This window comes from Zonotrichia albicollis, chromosome 23, assembly GCF_047830755.1.
Source record: "Zonotrichia albicollis isolate bZonAlb1 chromosome 23, bZonAlb1.hap1, whole genome shotgun sequence".
NCBI classification, from domain to species: domain Eukaryota; kingdom Metazoa; phylum Chordata; class Aves; order Passeriformes; family Passerellidae; genus Zonotrichia; species Zonotrichia albicollis.
In genome coordinates, this window is record NC_133841.1 from 2,602,088 (window position 1) to 2,619,633 (window position 17,546).

Sequence of the window (17,546 nt, forward strand, 5' to 3'; positions counted from 1 at the left end):
CCAGGACATGGTGGCGCTGCGTGCTCACGGAGCCGCCGTTACCTTCCCAATACGGTGGTGACGGGCGCTTCCCTCATGGCCGCCCGACCTCCTCATCATGGCGGAGCTGCCCCGCCGTGCCCCGCCCACATCCTGTTGTGCCGCGCAGGCGCAGAGGGGCCAGGACCGCCATTTCGTTCGGCGGGGCTGGGGCCGGGGCCGGGAGCGGCGGGAGGAGCCGCGGGTGAGCGGGGGAGGGCCGGGGGGGATCGGCGGGGCCGGGCCGGGGCTCGCGGGGCTCGGGGGGCCGGGACTGCGGCCGCGGGACGCCTGTGTGGGCTGTGGTGGGTTGGGGTGGGCGCGTGGGGCCTGTGCGGAGCCCGGGACCGGCGGGGCTGGGGGCGCGCTGAGGCCTGCGCGGGTCTGGGGGGGTGCCCGGGCCCGGCTGAGGGCTCCGCGGGGCTGGCTGTGGAGTGACAGGAACCGGGGGGCTGGAGTTCTCACATGGATCCCCTGCACCCTCCCACCCTGCCCCCTGTGAGATCTCCCACCTCCGCGACTCCTGGGTAACGTCAGGGACCCTTCCCCAGAACTGCCCTGGACCCCCAGATTGGGGTGTGCCCAGACCCTGCGGGTCTGGGGGCTTGTGACCCCACCACCATAGGGACCCCCACTGTGCGCTCAAGGTTTCCTCTGAGAGCCATCCCCAGGACCCCCATGGATCTCCACTGAGACCCCCGTGCTGTCCTTCACCCCCCCACCCTGACCCCTGAGTTTGGTGTGGGGTCCCTCCCCAGGACCCTCCTTGTGCCCCCACCCTGGGTGTGCCTGGGACCCCCTGGGATCCCTGGGACTCCTGGACTTCTCTACCCCTCCCTGGACTCCTGTCTTTGGGTTGGCTGGAACCAGGGGTCTGGGACTGCCCTGACCTGCCCTGCACTGACCCCTGGACCCCTTCACCCGGACCCCTGGGTCACTTCAGGAACCCTTCCCCAGGACCCCCAACCTCAGGGTCTCCAGAGCTGTCAGGGGCCTGGGACCCCCACTGGCACCCTTTGAGACCCCCATATTGATGCCCTGGACCCTTCCACCCCTCCCAGGACCCCCAGTATGGAGACTGTGACCCCAGAGTGTCCCTGGGACATGACCTCTGAGACCCCCACCATGACCCCATTGACCCCTGACTCCTGAGTCACCTCAGGGTCCCCTCCCCATGACCCTGTTGGAGCTGTCCAGAACAGGACCAGGGTCCAGGGACCCCCAGTGTGACCCCTGTGTCTACCTGGGACCCTTCCCATGACCCTTCGGACCCCTCTATCCTTCCCTGGACCCCCTCTATGACCCCTGGGACCCCCCGGGACCCCCACCCTGTGGGTGCCCAGAACCAGAAAGGGATGGGGGTGCACTGGGGGACACCCAATGACAGGGGGGACCCTATTTGGGCTACAGAAGGACAGACGGACCTTTTGGAGCCTGTGGTGGCTTAGGGATGACCATGGACCCAGAGTTCCATGGGATCCTGGGATGACTCGAGTTGGAAATGACCTTAAATCCCATTTTCCACTGGAAGGGGCTGTTGCAAGCCCCATCCAAGCTGGGATGTTTCAAGACACATCCAGGGCTCCCTGCTCCCGGTGCAACGATTGGGAGGGAGGGTCCCGGTGCACCGGGAGGGATCGCACTGTGTCGGGATCACCCGGAATTCTCAGCTCCGGCTCGAAGGAACCGGGAAGTCCCCGCGTCTCCTGCCGCTTCCTCCCGCTGGAATCATTGAGCGCTTCCTGCCCAGCCCCTCGGTTCCTGCCCAGCCCCTCGTGTGCCACCTCTCCCTCCCTTCCCGGCTTCCTTTTGCCTCTTGGGCCAAGGGGGAGCGGCAGGGGAAGGCTGGCAGGACGGGCTTTTCCTGCTTTTCCTTTTTGTTGCAGCGGAATTTCGGGACAGGGTGCCCTGCTCCTGATTAAAGGTTTCCTCTGCTGAGTGACCTGAGATGGGGGCAAGGCACAGACTGAGCCGGGGGGTTCTGTGGTCGGGGATGGGAAACTGAGGCTGTGGGAGGTGGGAATGGGGAAAACTGAGGCCAAGGGAGCTGTGGAGAGGAAAACGGAGGATGTGGAAGCTGTGGATGGATAGCGAAACTGAAGTTGTGGAAGCTGTGGGTGCATGGGGAAACTGAGGCTGTGCAAGCTCATCCCTGAGGAATTAGAAACTCCGCAGATCGGGGTTTTTTGTTAAAAACGCCTCGTCAGAGCCCGCGGGTCGTTAATAATTCACGGGGAGCGTCTGGATCCCGCGGGGCCGGAGCGTGTCTGTCTGTCTGCACGCAGGGATGCGCCGGCTCCGCGGGATGCTCCAAATGGAGCTGGCAGCTCGGCTCGGCAAGCATGCTGATAGGATTTTAAAAGCTTGAATGACCTTAAATCCTGCGATGGCTGTCGCTCAGGATAAATTATTTATGGAGCATCCTCAGCTCCTCGGGAGCAGGCAGGAATGTCAGGCTGCGGAGGGAGGACGGCCAGGGTTGGAATTTGGGAGGGGGTAACGAGGAACTGCGGCTTTGGATGGGAAGAGAGGGAAGATAAAGGCGCGGGGGCGGGTGCTGGAGAGGTCCAGCCTTGGAAGTCGTTCCCAAACCGGTGCGGCCGCATTTCTGCACCGACATCAGAGGGTGGAAATTCCTCTTGATCTGCAGTTCAAAGCCTCCCTGAGGATGAGGCGCTGCAGCTCGGGCTTGCAAATGTGAAATACAAATCCGCCCGGAGCCCAAATCCCCCTGAAAAGCGAGGAAATAGGCGGCTGAAGGTCACTGCTGCTGCCTGTCCTGCTCCAGCAGCAATCCCCCCGGGATGAGCGGGATGGGGCCTTTCAGTCCCCTCCACAGCAAACAGGCACTTGAAAAATGCCTGGAAAACGTGGCATGTCTCTCAGGCTGGGCAGAATCTGCCCAATCCTGCTGCTTTTAGGGGATAAGGGGCAGCTGAATGTCAAGTTCTTGGGGTTTAGGAATGTTTTGATCGCAGGGTTGGCAGGGAAGTGCTGATCCAAATCACTGCCGAGGCGTCTGTGGCCATGGTGGGCTCCAGCGTGTGGAACAGCAGCTTTCCACAGGGTGACCTCGATCTGCTGATGTCTCCCTCCTCCCAAGGGACAGCTTTTCACACCTTGTTTTCCTCCTGCTTTGCTCAGAGCTTTCCTGAGGTTTGGTTTGGATTGGAAAAGCAAAGGCGCTGTGTAAACCTGCCCCTCCTGCCTCTGCCCAGCTTTTATCCACTGATGTCTCTGGATTCAGCTCTTCCCAGCCACTTTCCCTGCAAGCACAGGGAGCTGCCACACAGCTCATGGAGCCCTCAGAGGCTCTGATGTGTCTTGGTGGAAGGGTCCTGATAGGGAAGAACAAAGAAAGAGTGCAGAGAAGTCAGAGCGTTGTTCACAGGGATAACTTCTACCAGGCATGAAGGGGTGCTGGGAGGAAAACTCCCCCCTTTTTTCCTTTCCTGGAGGATTTAGCTGCTGTCTCCCTAATCTGTATCAGCTGGGTCTGTCTTCTTGCACATGAAAGATCCAGGCTGTATTTCAAAGGCACCGTTCCCAGCCGGAGCTCTCAGCTTTTCCCAGCCGTGTGTGCCGAGTTCGAGTTCGGGGCCTCTCGGTTTTGGTTTTTCAATGTGACCTTTGCTGTTAATCCCCAGCCCGAACGGGGCCGTGCACCGAAATGGAATGACCTGTTTCTTGGGAATTCAGCTCCAGTTTATCCTCAAGCTGCTTTAGCTTAAACTCTTCTCTCCTTTCCTCTCGCTCTTCTAGGTCAGAGCCTGGATCCGAGCGCAGCTTTTGCTTTAAGGGCACCTTAGAGGGGAGATAGTGACTCGTAGTGTGTTTGTAGAAATGTCCCCCTGTGGATTGTCCCTGTGGATTGTGCCTGTGGGCTGTCTGGAGCCTGTCACAGGCTGTCAGCAGGTCACACTGAGAGACCCCAGCAGCGCTGGCCTGGCACGGGTGGCACTGGCTGGTTTGTGCCAGCTGACAGATCCCTGTTTGTCCGTCCGTGAGATGAGTTGCTGTCACAGGGGCCGCCGAGGGAAGTGTCACCCTGCTGGCACAGCAGCAGAGCGGGGACACAACGCGTGACGTTCCCGTGGGTCGGAAGGCGCTGGCCCTGGCATCGCTCCTGTGCTGGCTCAGGGCTGTGACACACGAGCCCCAGTCAGGAGTCTCCTTACCTGGCGTGTTCCTCAGCTGGATCCCTGCTAATTCCCTCCAGCAGCTGATCCAGCACGGCAGGGCTCTGCCCGGAGCCACTCGTGCCACCCTGGCCCTGTGATCCCACCGCGGGCGGGAAGGAGCACAGGGAAAATGCTCCTGTTCCAACACGTCCCAGACGAGCACGTTCAGAGCAGTCTGTGATCCTGCTCCAGTGGGAAAGGCTGAGGCTGGATTGGTTTGCTGGGTGTTGTTCCTGACTGGAGTGTCCAGAGGGGTTGATGGATGTTGGATCTTGGGTGGGAGGCCTCGAGCTCGGGCTGGGGAGAAGGAGCAGCACGTTGTGAGGAGCTGGGAGTCTCAGGGACTTGGAAAATACCAAAGATAGAGGGAAGAATGTCTTCCTGATGAAGCTGTAGCTGAGGACTTCTCACAGGGCAGAAGAGCTGAATTTAATTAAAAAGCAGTTTAGGTATTTATTTATTTCTCTGAACCCCAGAGGCAGTGGTTTGCCCCAGGGCAGGGGAGCTGCTGCTGTTGCTCCCTGCTTCCCGTTCTCACACCCTGGGAATGTCTGCCGAAGGATGGACCTGTGTCCTGTGGGATTAGGAAGTTGTAGTTTATCTAGCAGGAGATGAGTGGGAGAAGGGATCTGGTTGTTAATACCTGGTGCAAACCTGAGTCATAAAGGAACTTTCCCTGCGGTGGGGGCTGTTCCCACTGTGTCCTCTGTCACCTGCCCTGGAGGTCAGGGCTCGGAAATGGGAACTTTCAGGTGTGAATCTGCCCTGTCCTTTCCTCCTGTTGGTGGTGTGCTTCCCGTTAATGGCTGTGGAATAGGTGTTCCTGTGGGAAGGACATCTGTGGCCCAGAGAGGGACATTTGTCCCCTGCCTCAGGGTCTGCCCTGAGCTGCTGGGACTCTCCATGTGGTGAGCAAGGCCTGCAGTCACCACATTCCTATTCCCTGAGCCTGTGCTGTGGCAGGCCCTACCTGAGCACTGCTGTCAGTGGCACGAGGGCCTGTGACTTCCCAGTGATTCAGGCTCCCCTTCCTGTCCCCAGTCCCTCTGTGTTCTGTCTGCAGTGCCGAGCGGAGCTGCCGGGCCCCCGGAGCCCCGGGAGCTGTTCCAGGTGAGCCATGGTGCCAGACAGGTTTGTTCTGGCCTTCTGAGGAGCTGGGGCATTGCCAGATCTGTGCTGGGAAAGCTGGTTTCTGCTTGGACAGCTTTGAGGGGGCTTTGGAGTTGTGGGGTGCAGAGAGCCTTCAGTGCTGGGGGGTCATTGATATAGGAGACAAGAGATGAGAAAATTCAGGGATGGGAGGGAGCCACAGGACAGTCCTGTGCTGCTTCCTGCTGCTCTGGAGCTGGAGCCATCTGGCAGATTTACCCTGGCCATGGGGCCACATGCCAGTGCTGGGGGGCTGCTGTCACCCTCCCAAGTGAGCAGAGCCCCTGGCTGCGGCTGGAGGAGCTGATGGATGGTGCAGGATCAGCTTGGCCAGGTTTTATTTGCTGAGCAAGGTGGTTGTGTGAGACACATCCTGGGTTCTGACTGCAGGGAGCCCTGGGGATTTGGGGTGGGGATGTGCTGGGGATTTGGGGTGGGGATGTGCTGGGGATTTGTGCTGGCTCCCACCGCTGGCACCTGCTGCTCTAAGGTGTTGGGACAGCCTGGGAGAGCAGCTCCAGCTGCTGCTCTGCACAATTCCCCGGGGCTGCTTTCCCTGATTGTTTCCTCCCTTCCTGCAGGCATGAGTGCCCAGGCCTGCCCCCAGCACTGAGACCCCTGAGCTGCCAGGATGCCGATCCCTCCTCCCCCGCCGCCGCCCCCCGGCCCCCCGCCGCCCCCCACCCTCAGCCAGGTAGGGGTCACCTGTGCCCATAGAGGCCACTTCCCTCTGGAGAGGGCTGCCTGTGCAGGGCTGGGGTGCTCTGGGAGGTGGGGATGCCGAGCTGGGCTGTTCCTGTGCTGGGGGGGAATCCTGGGGAGGTGCTGAGCCTCTGCTCCTCCCCAGGCGAACACGGAACCGCCGAAGCTGAGCCGAGAGGAGCAGCGGGGCCGCGGGGCCCTCCTGCAGGACATCTGTAAAGGGACCAAGCTCAGGAAAGTGACCCAAATCAATGACAGGAGTGCGCCCATCTTGGAAAGTGAGTGCCCAGGAGGCTCCCAGCCCCACACTGGGTGCTGCCATACCCTGCAGGGCGCTTGCCCATCTGGTTCCCAGCAGCTCCTCATTGGAGGAGCGGATAATTCCAGGCTTAACCTCTTTGCCTCCCTCCTTTCAGAGCCCAAGGGCAGCGGCGGCGGCAGCTACGGCTCCGGCTCAGCTGCCATCCAGCCCAAGGGCGGCCTCTTCCAAGGCGGCGTTCCCAAGCTCAGACCTGTGGGAGCCAAGGACAGCTCAGGTAATGGCCACCGGCCCGTGGTCTGCGTGGGGGTCCCTGGGGAGGGCCTTGAGCAGGAAGGGGTTGAGGATCTCACTGTGTATCCCTGGGGATTTCAGCTGCTAAGGGGCAGGACCCCAAATCACATCCCAGCTGTGCCCTCCCTGAGCCTCAGCCCCACACACAGACTTCTTGGAGGGTGCAGGAGTTTTGTGTATCGCTGAACTCTGTGTGTTCTCTGTGGTGACCACAGAGTAGAGTGGTGAGAGAGGAGCTGTGTGTGGCTGTGCTCGGTGCCAGCTCCCCGCGTGTGCCAAAAAACCCTTCCTGGCCCTCCTTGGCCGTGGCTCTGTGCATGGACAGGGCACTGCTCCCGTGCCATCCCCAACCCCTCACCGTGCTCTCCTTCCCCGCAGACAGCTCCACTAAACAAACACTACAAGTCCCTGGCTCCCGAGCAGCTGCTCCCAGGCCCCCCGTGCCGGCCAACAACAGCCGCCCTCAGGACGATGCCGACAGCAGCCGGGGCTCCCCGCCGGAACTGCCGCGCACGCAGAGACCCTCCCTGCCTGACCTGTCGCGGCCCGGCGCCGCCGGTGGCACCGGCATGAAGCACAGCTCCTCGGCCCCGCCGCCCCCGCCGCCGGGACGCCGCGCCGCCGCCCCCCCGGCCCCCCCTGCAGCGCACGCCAAGGCCTCGCCCTACAACCGGGAGAAGCCGCTGCCGCCCACCCCGGGACAGCGCCCGCCCGGCAGCAGGGACGGGCCCCCCGCCCCGCCGCCCATCAAACCCCCCCCTTCCCCCGTCAGCCTCCGCTCGGGCGCTCAGGGCCAGTCCCTCGCCCCCCCGCCGCCCCCGTACCGGCAGCCCCCCGGTGTCCCCAACGGCCCCTCCAGCCCCAGCAGCGAGTCGGCCCCGGAGCTGCCACAGAGACACAACTCCTTGCACAGGAAGGCACCGGGCCCCTTGCGGGGTCTGGCGCCGCCGCCGCCCGCTGCCGCCTCCCCGAACCTGCAGAGCAGCCGCCCCCCGCCGCCGGCCAGGGACCCCCCGAGCCGTGGAGCAGGTAAGGACCACTCACCCCGCGTTGCATGGGGGCAGCTGGGGTGATCAGGGTGGCAAGAGTAGGCTTTGGGGCACAGCGAGTGTTCTGCATGTGGTGATGGGCTGGGCTGGGGCACTGAGCAGTGCCATGTTTAACACATGTCCTTGCTCACGTCCCGTGACCATCCAGTTCCTTCCAAGCCTGGTGCTGGCGGTGGGTTGTGGCTGGGCAACTCCTGCCCATGCTCTCCTGGGGTGGGACATGAGAATATGGAAGAGCATAGGTCCCCTGAGCTTCCTAAATGTCACTGGGAGGTGCACAGAGCTATGGCAGAGCAGGGAGAAGCCCTTGGGAGTGTGTCCCCGTGGCTGGGACTGCTGTTGGCCGTGCCCCGGTGCCCCCCCGTGCACTCCTGGGCTCCCCGTCCAGACCGCAGCTCCTGCCTGGGCCCCTGCCAAGCCGCTCCGTCCTTCTGGCCCTGCCAGAATCCCTCCTCAGAGCTACAGCTGGGGATCTGCGCTGTCAGCCCGAGTGTAATTAGGCTAATGAGGAGCACGAACTGCCACGGAGCCTCTGCGGGAGGCTGGGCAGGAGTGAGAGGTGGGTCAGAGGGGCTGTGGGTCCTGTCACTGCCTCGGTGACACTGCGGATGTGGCTTCCAGTGCTGGCAGGCAGCATCTTGGCTCCATGTGGAGCTGCTGCCCTTGGACTCTCTGGATTGTAGCTGCTTCTCTGGTGCAGAGGGACCTGTGCTCACTGTGGGGCTGGACAGTGAGCCGTGGGGCAGCAGGGCTGGCTGGTCCCTGCACCGCAGCTGGTGGAGGGATGAGGAATGCAGATGTCAGGAGCGAGCAGGAAATCTCCGGGCACGCGTAGGAGCATCCCCGGGCCGCGGTCTGGCGCGGCAGCTGGCCTGGAACGCTCCGCTCCGGGGGATGTCCCTGGCTTTGCCCCGGGAATGCCGCGCTCGGCGCTGACCCCGCTGTCCCCGCAGCTCCGCCGCCCCCGCCGCCGATGCTGCGGAACGGGGGGCGCGACGCCCCCCCGCCCCCACCCCCCTACAGACTGCACGGCCCCGCCGAGCCCCCCAGCCGGGGGAAGCCCCCGCCGCCACCCACCCGCACCCCGGCCGGGCCCCCGCCGCCGCCGCCGCCCGTGCGCAACGGGCACCGCGACTCCATCTCCACCGTCAGAGCATTCCTGGGTGAGTGAGCAGCGCCCGCACGGATCCCCCTCAGCGCCGAGCCCCGTGGCTTTGGCCAGGCTCCCCCAGAGCCCCCCTCCCTCACCTGCCCCTTTTTGCCGTTTCTTCACAGATGACTTTGAATCCAAATACTCCTTTCATCCCGTTGAAGACTTCCCAGCCCCAGAGGAATATAAATACTTCCAGAGAATCTACCCCAGCAAAACAAACAGAGGTGAGGAGGAGGTGTGCCAAATTCCCTCTTGTGCCCTCATAGCTGGCACTGTCCTGTTTGTCCCTGCACAGGGCGGGTGGTGCAGTGACCATGCCCTGGGCCCTGCTGGTGTTCTGGGGGTCCTGAGCTCCATTCCCAGGGGTCCTGAGCCCCATTCCTAGGGGGCCCAAGCCCTGAAGAGTGGGTGGTGCAGTGACCATGCTCTGGGCCCTGCTGGGGTTCTGGGGGTCCTGATCCCCATTCTCAGGGGTCCTGAGCCGCATTCCCAGGGGTCCCAAGTTGTGAAGGGTGGGTGGTGCAGTGGGCATACCCTGGGACCTGCTGGGGTTCTGGGGGTCCCAATCCCCATTCCCAGGGGTCCTGAGCCCCATTCCTAGGGGTCCTTAAAGGCAGCTCTCTGTGCTGTGGGGTGGCACAGAAATTTGGGCTGCGTGGATGCTCTATCCCACCTGCTCCTGGTTTGCCTGCAGAGCTCATTCCTGCCTTTGCTGAGCACCTTTGGCACCAGAGGGGATCTCGAAGGACCCCACAGCCAGGGCAGGGCTGGGCAGGGGCTGGGGGGGATGCAGACCCTCAGGATAAACCCCAAGCACTGGCACTCGGACCCAGCAGAGCTCAAAGTGCCCTTGGTGCTGCACGTCAGCGCTGCGGATCCCGGCGGAGACTCCGGGGAGAATGGGATGCTCGTTTATTTTTAGAGCCATGAATGTTTAATGCGGGTTTGAAAAGCCCCGAGCTCGGTGCGGCTGCAGCGGCTGCTGCCAGGCGCAAATCCCAGGCTCCAGATCTCCGCGGGGAGGTCGGGGGGGGGGGCCGGCAGCTGGCGCGGGGGTGTGGAGGAGGAGGAGGAGGGAGGGAGGAAGAGCAGCCGTGCTGGATCCGGCTCTGCACAGCTCCAACAGGCTTCCTTGTCTTGCAGCCACGCGTGGGGCTCCCCCTCTGCCCCCCATCCCCAGGTGAAAGCGGGCTGTGCGGGTGGATTGTTCCAGAGCAGAGACGTGGAGCTCCTTCCCCTTCCTCAGCCGGCCCCCCCCAGCTCCCAGCGCCCCGGATCCTGCATGACACACTCCCAGCCTCTCTGGTTCTCCCAGGACACCAGATCCCCCCAGTGCAGCGTGCTCTGCCAGCCTCACCTCATCTATGCAGCCCCCAGGAGCCGGTGACCTCGTGGCAAGCCTGGATGGGGCCATCCCTCATTGCTCCTCATGGATCTGCCTGGGAGCCGGGCACAGGACTTGAGGCCAAGCTGTGTGCTGGCTGTTGGGACCAGGGGGGTCATGGAGGGGTGGCTGGGGTCAGGCAGGGGATGGACACGCTGTGAGACCCCCCAAAGTGAGGGGGGGAGCAGGACAGGCCGGCAGAGCCTCGTGATCCTGGTGGAACCTTGTTATCCCGGCACAGCCCATTGCTTTTTTGCACAGGAGCCAGTGGAGGCAGGGGGGAACGTGAGTGGGACCATGCAGGGACACCCCAACAGCTGGTGGGGACCCCCTTTCTCTGACCCCACAGGGGGGCACACCCCCATGTGCCCCCCTCAAAACCACTGCTCCCCTGGCTCTCACTGCTGACTCCCCCCAAACTTGAGCATTTTAACGAGGAAACACTAATTCCATGGGGAGGGGGCCGTTGGTGCTGGGTCTGGCACACCAGGGGGCACGTGGGGGGGCCCTGGGGGCCGGGGATGTTTTGCCTTACACTCCCTGTCCCACGGGGGGGTCACACTAACGTAGTTACTGATCTCTTTGTACCATAGCAGGAAGGGCACGGGGTGTGGGGGGGCCACCCCTGCAGGCGGGTTTGGGGCTCATTCAGGGGATTTTTTTTTTTTTTTTTTTATGATGATGGACCTTCCCCTGTTGAGGCTGGAGTGAGGTGGGTGAGGGGTGAGTGGGGGGTTTCTCTGGAGAATGAGCCCCCCCCTCCCCCAGTGCTGCCCTTTGGGTTAAATAAAGGTTCAATACGGTTCTGCCCCTCCTGGAGCGAGGGGCCCTTTTAAAAGGGAACAGGAATTTGGAGGAGCTGGAAATTACATTTAAATAAAAGTAATAAAGTGATTAATGATGTCAAGGACACTGTCTAAGAGGGAGGTTCCCAGGAACCCCTTTTCTTTTTTGGAGGTGATGCCCCAAGGGCACTTTGGCAGACGGGGTGGAGGGTACTGGGAGCACAGCGGGAAGGCAGGATGGGGGTTACTGGTGGCGCTGGGACCACTGGGAAGGAGGATTGTGGGTACTGGGAGCAGAGGGAGGGGGGATTGGCGCGTGTGGGCACTGGGAGCAATGGGAGAAGCGCCGTGGGGAATACTGGGAGGAAGGGTGGGGAGTACTGAGAGCGTGGAGAGATAAGACTGGGCGGCAGTAGAAAAGCAATGTAGGAGGAACTGGTGGCGCTGGGAGTACGGGGAAGGCTGGGTCGGGGGGTGCGGGCCGTGGGAGCACTGGGGGAACTGGGAGTGCAGAGTACCCGAAAGCGGACTACAGCTCCCAGCATACCCCGCGCCCCGCGCTCAGCTCTTTCCGCCCTGCCTCGTCTGCGCTCGCTGATTGGCTGCTCTGTTGCGGCCCTTCCTCCGGCCGCGGCGATTGGCGGCGGCGGCAGCGGCGCAGCCAATGGGACGAGAGGGGCGGGGCCAGCTCTGTCTGGTGGCGGGAAGTGCGGAGCCGGGGCTGATTTGGCGCGAGAAGGTCGGGGCGGCAGCGGCGCGGACCCGGGGGGGACCCAAGGGGGTTTGGGGGGACATGGGGGCCATAAATGGGGGGCAGCGCGGTGGGGACCGAGACTCGGAGGGCAGGGGGTGGCCGGGATCCGCGGGGCTGGCGGTTTATTCTCACCTGACCGCTGTTTTCTCCTCCAGCCGTAGCCCCGCCATGGCCAGCAGCAGCCCGCAGAGCCAGCCCACCATCAGCTTCCCCCGCACGAGGAGCGCCCGACGCCTCGCTGCCCCCTCGGCCAAGAGCGACCCCGATGCTCCTGCTCTGCGCCCCTCGCCGCGTTCCAAGGCCTCGAGCTCCTCCGGCCAGGCCAGCCCGGACACACGCTCAGGCCGGGCCACAGCGCAGTCCCTGAGCCCCAAAGCGCAGCCCCTGAGCCCCCGCAAACGCCTGGGTGAGTCCGTCCGCCGGGAACCCCCAGGAATGGCGGGGGGTGCATCCCCCTTCTCATCCCGGGGGACTGGGACAGACAGACGGACCCAGCCCCGTGGGGGGTGCATCCCCCTTCTCATCCCGGGGGGGCTGGGACAGACAGACGGACCCAGCCTCATCCAGCTCTGGCTCAGCTGTGTTTGCAGCTTCACCCCCATTTTGGGAGGAAGAGCTGCTCCCTCAGGGTTTTTGGGGGAGCTGAAGCATAAACTGCCCCAGGGAGAGCGGCCCTGTGTCACCACCAGCCTGTTGTCCCCGCAGGTGATGACAACCTGTGCAATGTTCCCCATGCCTTATCTTGCTCCCCGGCCAAACGCAGCAAGGAGAACCAGGGCCGTCGCCTGCTCTTTGGGGACCCCTCGGCCTCCCCTGAGCAGCCCAAGGGCTCGGGGCCATCCCCACGGAGAGGGGGGCCAGAGACACCCCGGAGCTCGGGGCAGCACCCACGGACCCGGCTCTTCAGGCAGGAAGGTGGGAATGGGGTGATGGGTGTGGGCACGGCTGGGTATGGGGTTATGGGTGGGGTGGGGATGCAGGAAGGTGGCTATGGGGTTATGGATGGGGTAGGGATGTAGGAATGTGGCTATGGGGTTATGGATGGGGTGGGGATGCAGGAAAGTGGATATGGGGTTATGGATAGGATGGGGATGCAGGAAGGTGGCTATGGGGTTATGGATGGGGTGGGGATGCAGGAAGGTGGCTATGGGGGTTATGGATGGGATTGTGAGCATGAGCAGGGCTGGCTGTGGGGTTATGGATGGGATGGGTATGCAGGGATGGGATAGGGATTGGGAATATGGATTGGGATGGTGATAGGGGTCAAGTTGAGGATGTGGAGCAAAGGATGGGGTTGGGAATATGAGGATAGGCATGGATATATGGAGCTAGGGATAGATATGAAGGCAGGGATGAGGATGGGGATGCTGACCAGCTGGGATGGGCTCCCAGCAGTGCCCCCTCCCTCCCTGACCCCCCTGCTCCCCGTGCAGGTAGCTGTTACCAGCAGGCCAAGCAGGTGCTGCACGCGGCCGTGCCCGAGCGGCTGCAGGGCAGGGAGAAGGAGACGGGGCAGCTGCGGCAGTTCCTGCTGGAGCACGTCCTGGGGCGCCGGCCCGGCAGCCTCTACGTGTCCGGAGCCCCTGGCACTGGCAAAACTGCCTGTCTGAGCCGTGTCCTGCTCGACTGCAAGGTGTGTGCCATGCCAGGCTGTGGGGCAGCTCTGGGGCAGTGGGATGGGGCTGGTGTAATGTTCCCATTCCTGGCAGGACAAGCTGGCTGGCAGCAGGACTGTGGTGCTGAACTGCATGGCACTGGGCAGCCCCCAGAGCGTCTTCCCTGCCCTGGCACAGCAGCTGGGGCTGCCCGTGGCCACGGGACGGGAGCGGATCAGGAGCCTGGAGAAACATCTGACGGCCCAGGGGCCCATGGTGTGAGTTCCCTGTCTCTGCTGGGTGGGGTGGGATTCCCTGGATGCAGCAGCTCTGCTCTCCTTGCTTGGGATGCTGTGAGTGCACAGAGCAGGGGTTGATCTGAGCTCTTCCACAGCCTCCTGGTGCTGGATGAGCTGGACCAGCTGGAGAGCAAAGGCCAGGACGTGCTCTACACCCTCTTTGAGTGGCCCCAGCTGCCCAGCTCCAGGCTCATCCTCGTGGGTGAGTGTGCAGGGTGTAGGAAGGTGCACTGCTCTCCTGGGCACCCTCTCTCTTTAGAGGGGGTTGATGGAGACTTCCCTCCTGCTCCCTCCTTGGAGAACAGCCTTCATCCTCCTCTTCCTCTCGCCCTGCAGGGTTGGCCAATGCCCTGGACCTGACAGACAGGAGCCTGGCCAGGCTGGGAGCCCACCTGTCTGCCAAACCCCGGCTGCTGCACTTCCCCCCCTACACCAAGGAGCAGCTCACCCTCATCCTGCAGGAGAGGCTGGGACAGGTGGGGACACGGGGAGGACAGAGTGGGGGGGCCATGAGGTGCTCTGCCCACACGGGTGGCAGCACTGACAGCCCTGGTGCCCCACAGGTGGCAGGTGACCCCGTCCTGGACTCTGCTGCGCTCCAGTTCTGTGCCCGCAAGGTCTCTGCAGTGTCCGGCGATGCTCGCAAGGCCCTGGATGTCTGTAGGTCAGTGTGTGCCCCAAAACCCAGCCAGACTGGTCCCTGGGAGTCTCCATGGTGCCCATGCCAGGGGTGCCCATGCCTGGCACTCAGGGCTGTCTCTCCCCAGGCGCGCTGTGGAGGTTGTGGAGCTGGAGGTGCGAGGCCAGACCCTGCTCAAGCCACTGCCCAAGGGTGAGTCAGAGCCAAAACCCTGCTGGGGCTCCTCAATGGGAGTCTGGGCTCCCTTTGTGAACCTCTCTCCCTGTTCTCACCTGCCTGGGATTCTCTGTGTGTCCCACAGGTGACTCCCCGGTGTCCCCCGTCCCCAAGCGCGTGGGGCTCCTGCACATCTCCCGCGTGCTCTCGGAGGTGTTTGGGGACCGCCTGGCAGGGGGGTCCCGGGGGGCCCAGGACACCTTTCCCCTGCAGCAGAAGGTGCTGCTCTGCTCCCTGCTCCTGCTTGCCCGGCGCTCCCACGCCCGGGAGGTGACCCTGGGGAAGGTGAGTGCCATTGGGACCCTCTCAGGGCAGGGGGGGGTGTCCCTTGGGGGTTTGCTGTGGTGTAACCCCCTCTCCCTGCCCTCCCCAGCTCCACGACACCTACAGCCAGGTGTGCCGGCGGCAGCAGCTCCCGGCCGTGGACCAGGCCGAGTGTCTGTCCCTTGTCACCCTCCTGGAGTCCCGCGGTGTCCTTGAGCTCAAGAGGGCCAAGGAGTCTCGGCTGGCCAAGGTACTGTGGGGTGCTGGGGCAGGGACAGCGCTGGGATGTGATCCAGGGGTGGGGCAGGGCAGGATCTCGGTGCTGGGCACCCCTGTCCTCCCTCTCAGGGTTTGGTGACAGCACTGGGACACAATCCAGTGTAGGTAGGGCAGGATCTCAGTGCTGAGCACCCCTGTTCTCCCTCCCAGGGTCTGGTGACAGTGCTGGAGCATGATCCAGTGGTGGGAGTGGGGCAGGATCTCGGTGCTGAGCACCCCTGTTCTCCCTCCCAGGATCTGGTGACAGCACTGGGACACAATCCAGTGTGGGCAGGGCAGGATCTCAGTGCTGAGCACCCTTGTTATCCCTCCCAGGTTTCCCTGATGCTGGAGGAGGCAGCTCTGGAGCACAGGCTGCAGGACACAGCGCTGGTGGGCAGCATCCTCACCCAGGGGCTGCATTAACCACCCCCAGCAACCCCCTCCCCGTGGCCCCAACGGGGATTTTGCTGCTGTGGCAAGAGCCAACAAGTGGCTCCCAAGGTTTTGGACATTTGTCAAGTTCTGCCCTGGGGGCTGTCAGTCTGGGGTCTTTTTATTAATATTTTAATGTAATAATAATATTGTTAATGTTTTATTGTAATTGCTGCGTGATGGGAGCTTAAGTGGGAGGCTGGGACACCCCCCCACAACCCTTTTGCAGGGCGTGGGGTGCTCCTGGTCCCCCTTGCCACCCTGGTGTGTCATCCTGAGGTCTGATGTTGCTCCTGCCATGAATTCTGGACCATATTTGCTCCCAACTCTTTCAGAGCCTTCTGGGGCTCTCTGGAACCTTCTTCACCACTGTGGCTGCAGGGAGAATCCTCCCAGTGCCATCCCTGCTCTGGGTCCCAGTGCTGGCAGTGGCACAGGAGGGACAGGGACCCCTTTGGGGGGAGAGAGGACAGCGGGGATCTTTTTACCTTCTGCCATGAAATAAAGTCATTTTAATTCAGCTTTGTCTCCTGTCCCCCGTGTTTCACCCCTGCTCCCCCTTTCCCTGCCTGCCCCACAGCTGTGGGGACCCAGCCCTGTCCTCCCCATCCCCTCTGCTGGGCTGCAGCCCCAGCCTCAGCTGCTGGCCCCAGCTCCTCCGTTTCTGTTAAATAATGGACGCTTTGACCTAATTTTGCAGCTTCCTCATCACGGGAGGGGGGTGGGGGGCGTTGGGGGCTCCAAATGGGAGTGGGGGGAGCGGGAGGGGATGAGGCTCTGCCTGTGCCTCATATCCCTGCATCCCAGCCCACCTCTGCCACCCCACCCTGTCCCCCAGCACCCCCGGGTGCCCCTCAGCAGCTCCTGCCCAGGGATGGGGTGCTCTGGTGGGGGAGGGCGGGGTGCTGGAGCCCCCAGCGTGCCTCAGTTTCCCTATGGGCCCTGCCGTGTTCCAGCTCTGCCCCTGTGGCATCCCTGCAGCTCACAGGACACGGGGACGTTTCCACCGGCTCCCCAGGACAAGGACACAAAGGGGAGCCTGGGTGAGACCCCCTGGGTGCCACCCACAAACGGGGCGCAACGCCAGGGGACACCTTGGGGACACCTTGGGGACACGTGTGTCCCTGCTGGCCGTGGGGAAACCGAGGCGGGGGGAGCACGGGGGGGAGCCCCGCGGGCCCCGAGCAGGCTCAGCCCGGGCTGCCGGCGCTATTTATAGCCGGCCCTGCCATGTGTCGGACGTGTGCGGCGGCACGGGCGGGCTCCGGGGTCAGCCCGGGCTGTGCCCGCTCCGGGCTCTGTGTCCCGGTGCCCTCAGCGCGTCAGGAGCCTGTCCCTGTCCCTGTCTGTCCCCGCACCGTGAGCCAGCCGCTGTCACCAGCTCTGGGGCTGAGCGGGTACCGGCACCATCCTGCCCGTGGGGGTCCCCAGCTCGCCACGTCCTGCCCCAGGGACACGGTGACACGGCACACGGTGGCAGTGCCAGGAAGGAAGCGCCTGGCAGCGTGCGGTGACGCGGGGGTGATGCTGGCAGGCATCCTTGTCCCCTCTGTTCCTCCCTCTGTCCCCTCGGTTCCTCCCTCTGTCCCCTCGGTTCCTCCATCCTCCCGTGTCCCCCCGGTTCCTCCCTCTCTCCCCTCGGTTCCTCCATCCTCCCGTGTCCCCACTTTTCCTCCCTCTGTCCCCCGCCTCCTTCATCCTCCCGTGTCCCCCCGGTTCCTCCCTCTGTCCCCTCGTCTCCTCCATCCCCCCGTGTCCCCCCGAGGTGATGGTGGCTCAGGGACACCCCCACATCTGGGCCACACCGGGGTGTTGCCAATCCTGGCAATGTCCCTGCGGTGTCCTGGCCGTGTTCGTGGCCATGGGGACAGCGGGACAGCGTTGGGGACAGCCCCCCCGGCCATGGCAGTGCCAGCCCCAGCCCCGCTGTGCCGCAGTGGATGAAAAATCGATGGCGCAGCTGGAAGCGGGAGCGTGGGTGCCGGCGCCGTTCGTCACCGCGGTGGCAGCAGCGTGGCGAGGGGACACCCGCGACACCGGCAGCGACGTGCGGGGCCCGGGGCACCGCCAGGCTCCTCCGGCAGCCGTGCCGCCTGTCCCCGCACGCACAC

The 17,546-nt window shown here is 63.6% G+C and overlaps 2 protein-coding genes across 4 annotated transcripts; both read left to right on the top strand.

Moving 5' to 3' along the window:
* The first annotated feature begins 112 nt into the window (after positions 1-112).
* On the top strand, positions 113-11,099 carry WIPF2 (WAS/WASL interacting protein family member 2). Of its 3 annotated transcripts, none has more exons than XM_074557892.1 (9): positions 126-223; positions 5,241-5,309; positions 5,930-6,042; positions 6,196-6,328; positions 6,467-6,586; positions 6,982-7,632; positions 8,606-8,815; positions 8,928-9,029; positions 9,949-11,099. In XM_074557892.1, exons 3-9 carry the CDS (start codon positions 5,980-5,982, stop codon positions 9,987-9,989), a joined length of 1,320 nt encoding a protein of 439 aa, XP_074413993.1. In that variant the 5' UTR covers positions 126-223; positions 5,241-5,309; positions 5,930-5,979; the 3' UTR covers positions 9,990-11,099. The 3 variants fall into 3 exon arrangements, with proteins under 3 accessions (XP_074413994.1, XP_074413993.1, XP_074413995.1); XM_074557894.1 differs by having other exon boundaries at positions 137-223; positions 5,263-5,309; XM_074557893.1 differs by lacking the exon at positions 5,241-5,309 and having other exon boundaries at positions 113-223.
* A 529-nt stretch (positions 11,100-11,628) lies between these two features.
* On the top strand, positions 11,629-15,936 carry CDC6 (cell division cycle 6). Its single transcript, XM_074557890.1, has 12 exons — positions 11,629-11,713; positions 11,884-12,134; positions 12,434-12,643; positions 13,162-13,361; positions 13,438-13,601; positions 13,718-13,824; positions 13,959-14,098; positions 14,186-14,286; positions 14,390-14,454; positions 14,564-14,763; positions 14,852-14,992; positions 15,337-15,936. Exons 2-12 carry the CDS (start codon positions 11,897-11,899, stop codon positions 15,424-15,426), a joined length of 1,656 nt encoding a protein of 551 aa, XP_074413991.1. The 5' UTR covers positions 11,629-11,713; positions 11,884-11,896; the 3' UTR covers positions 15,427-15,936.
* The last annotated feature ends 1,610 nt before the right edge of the window (positions 15,937-17,546 follow it).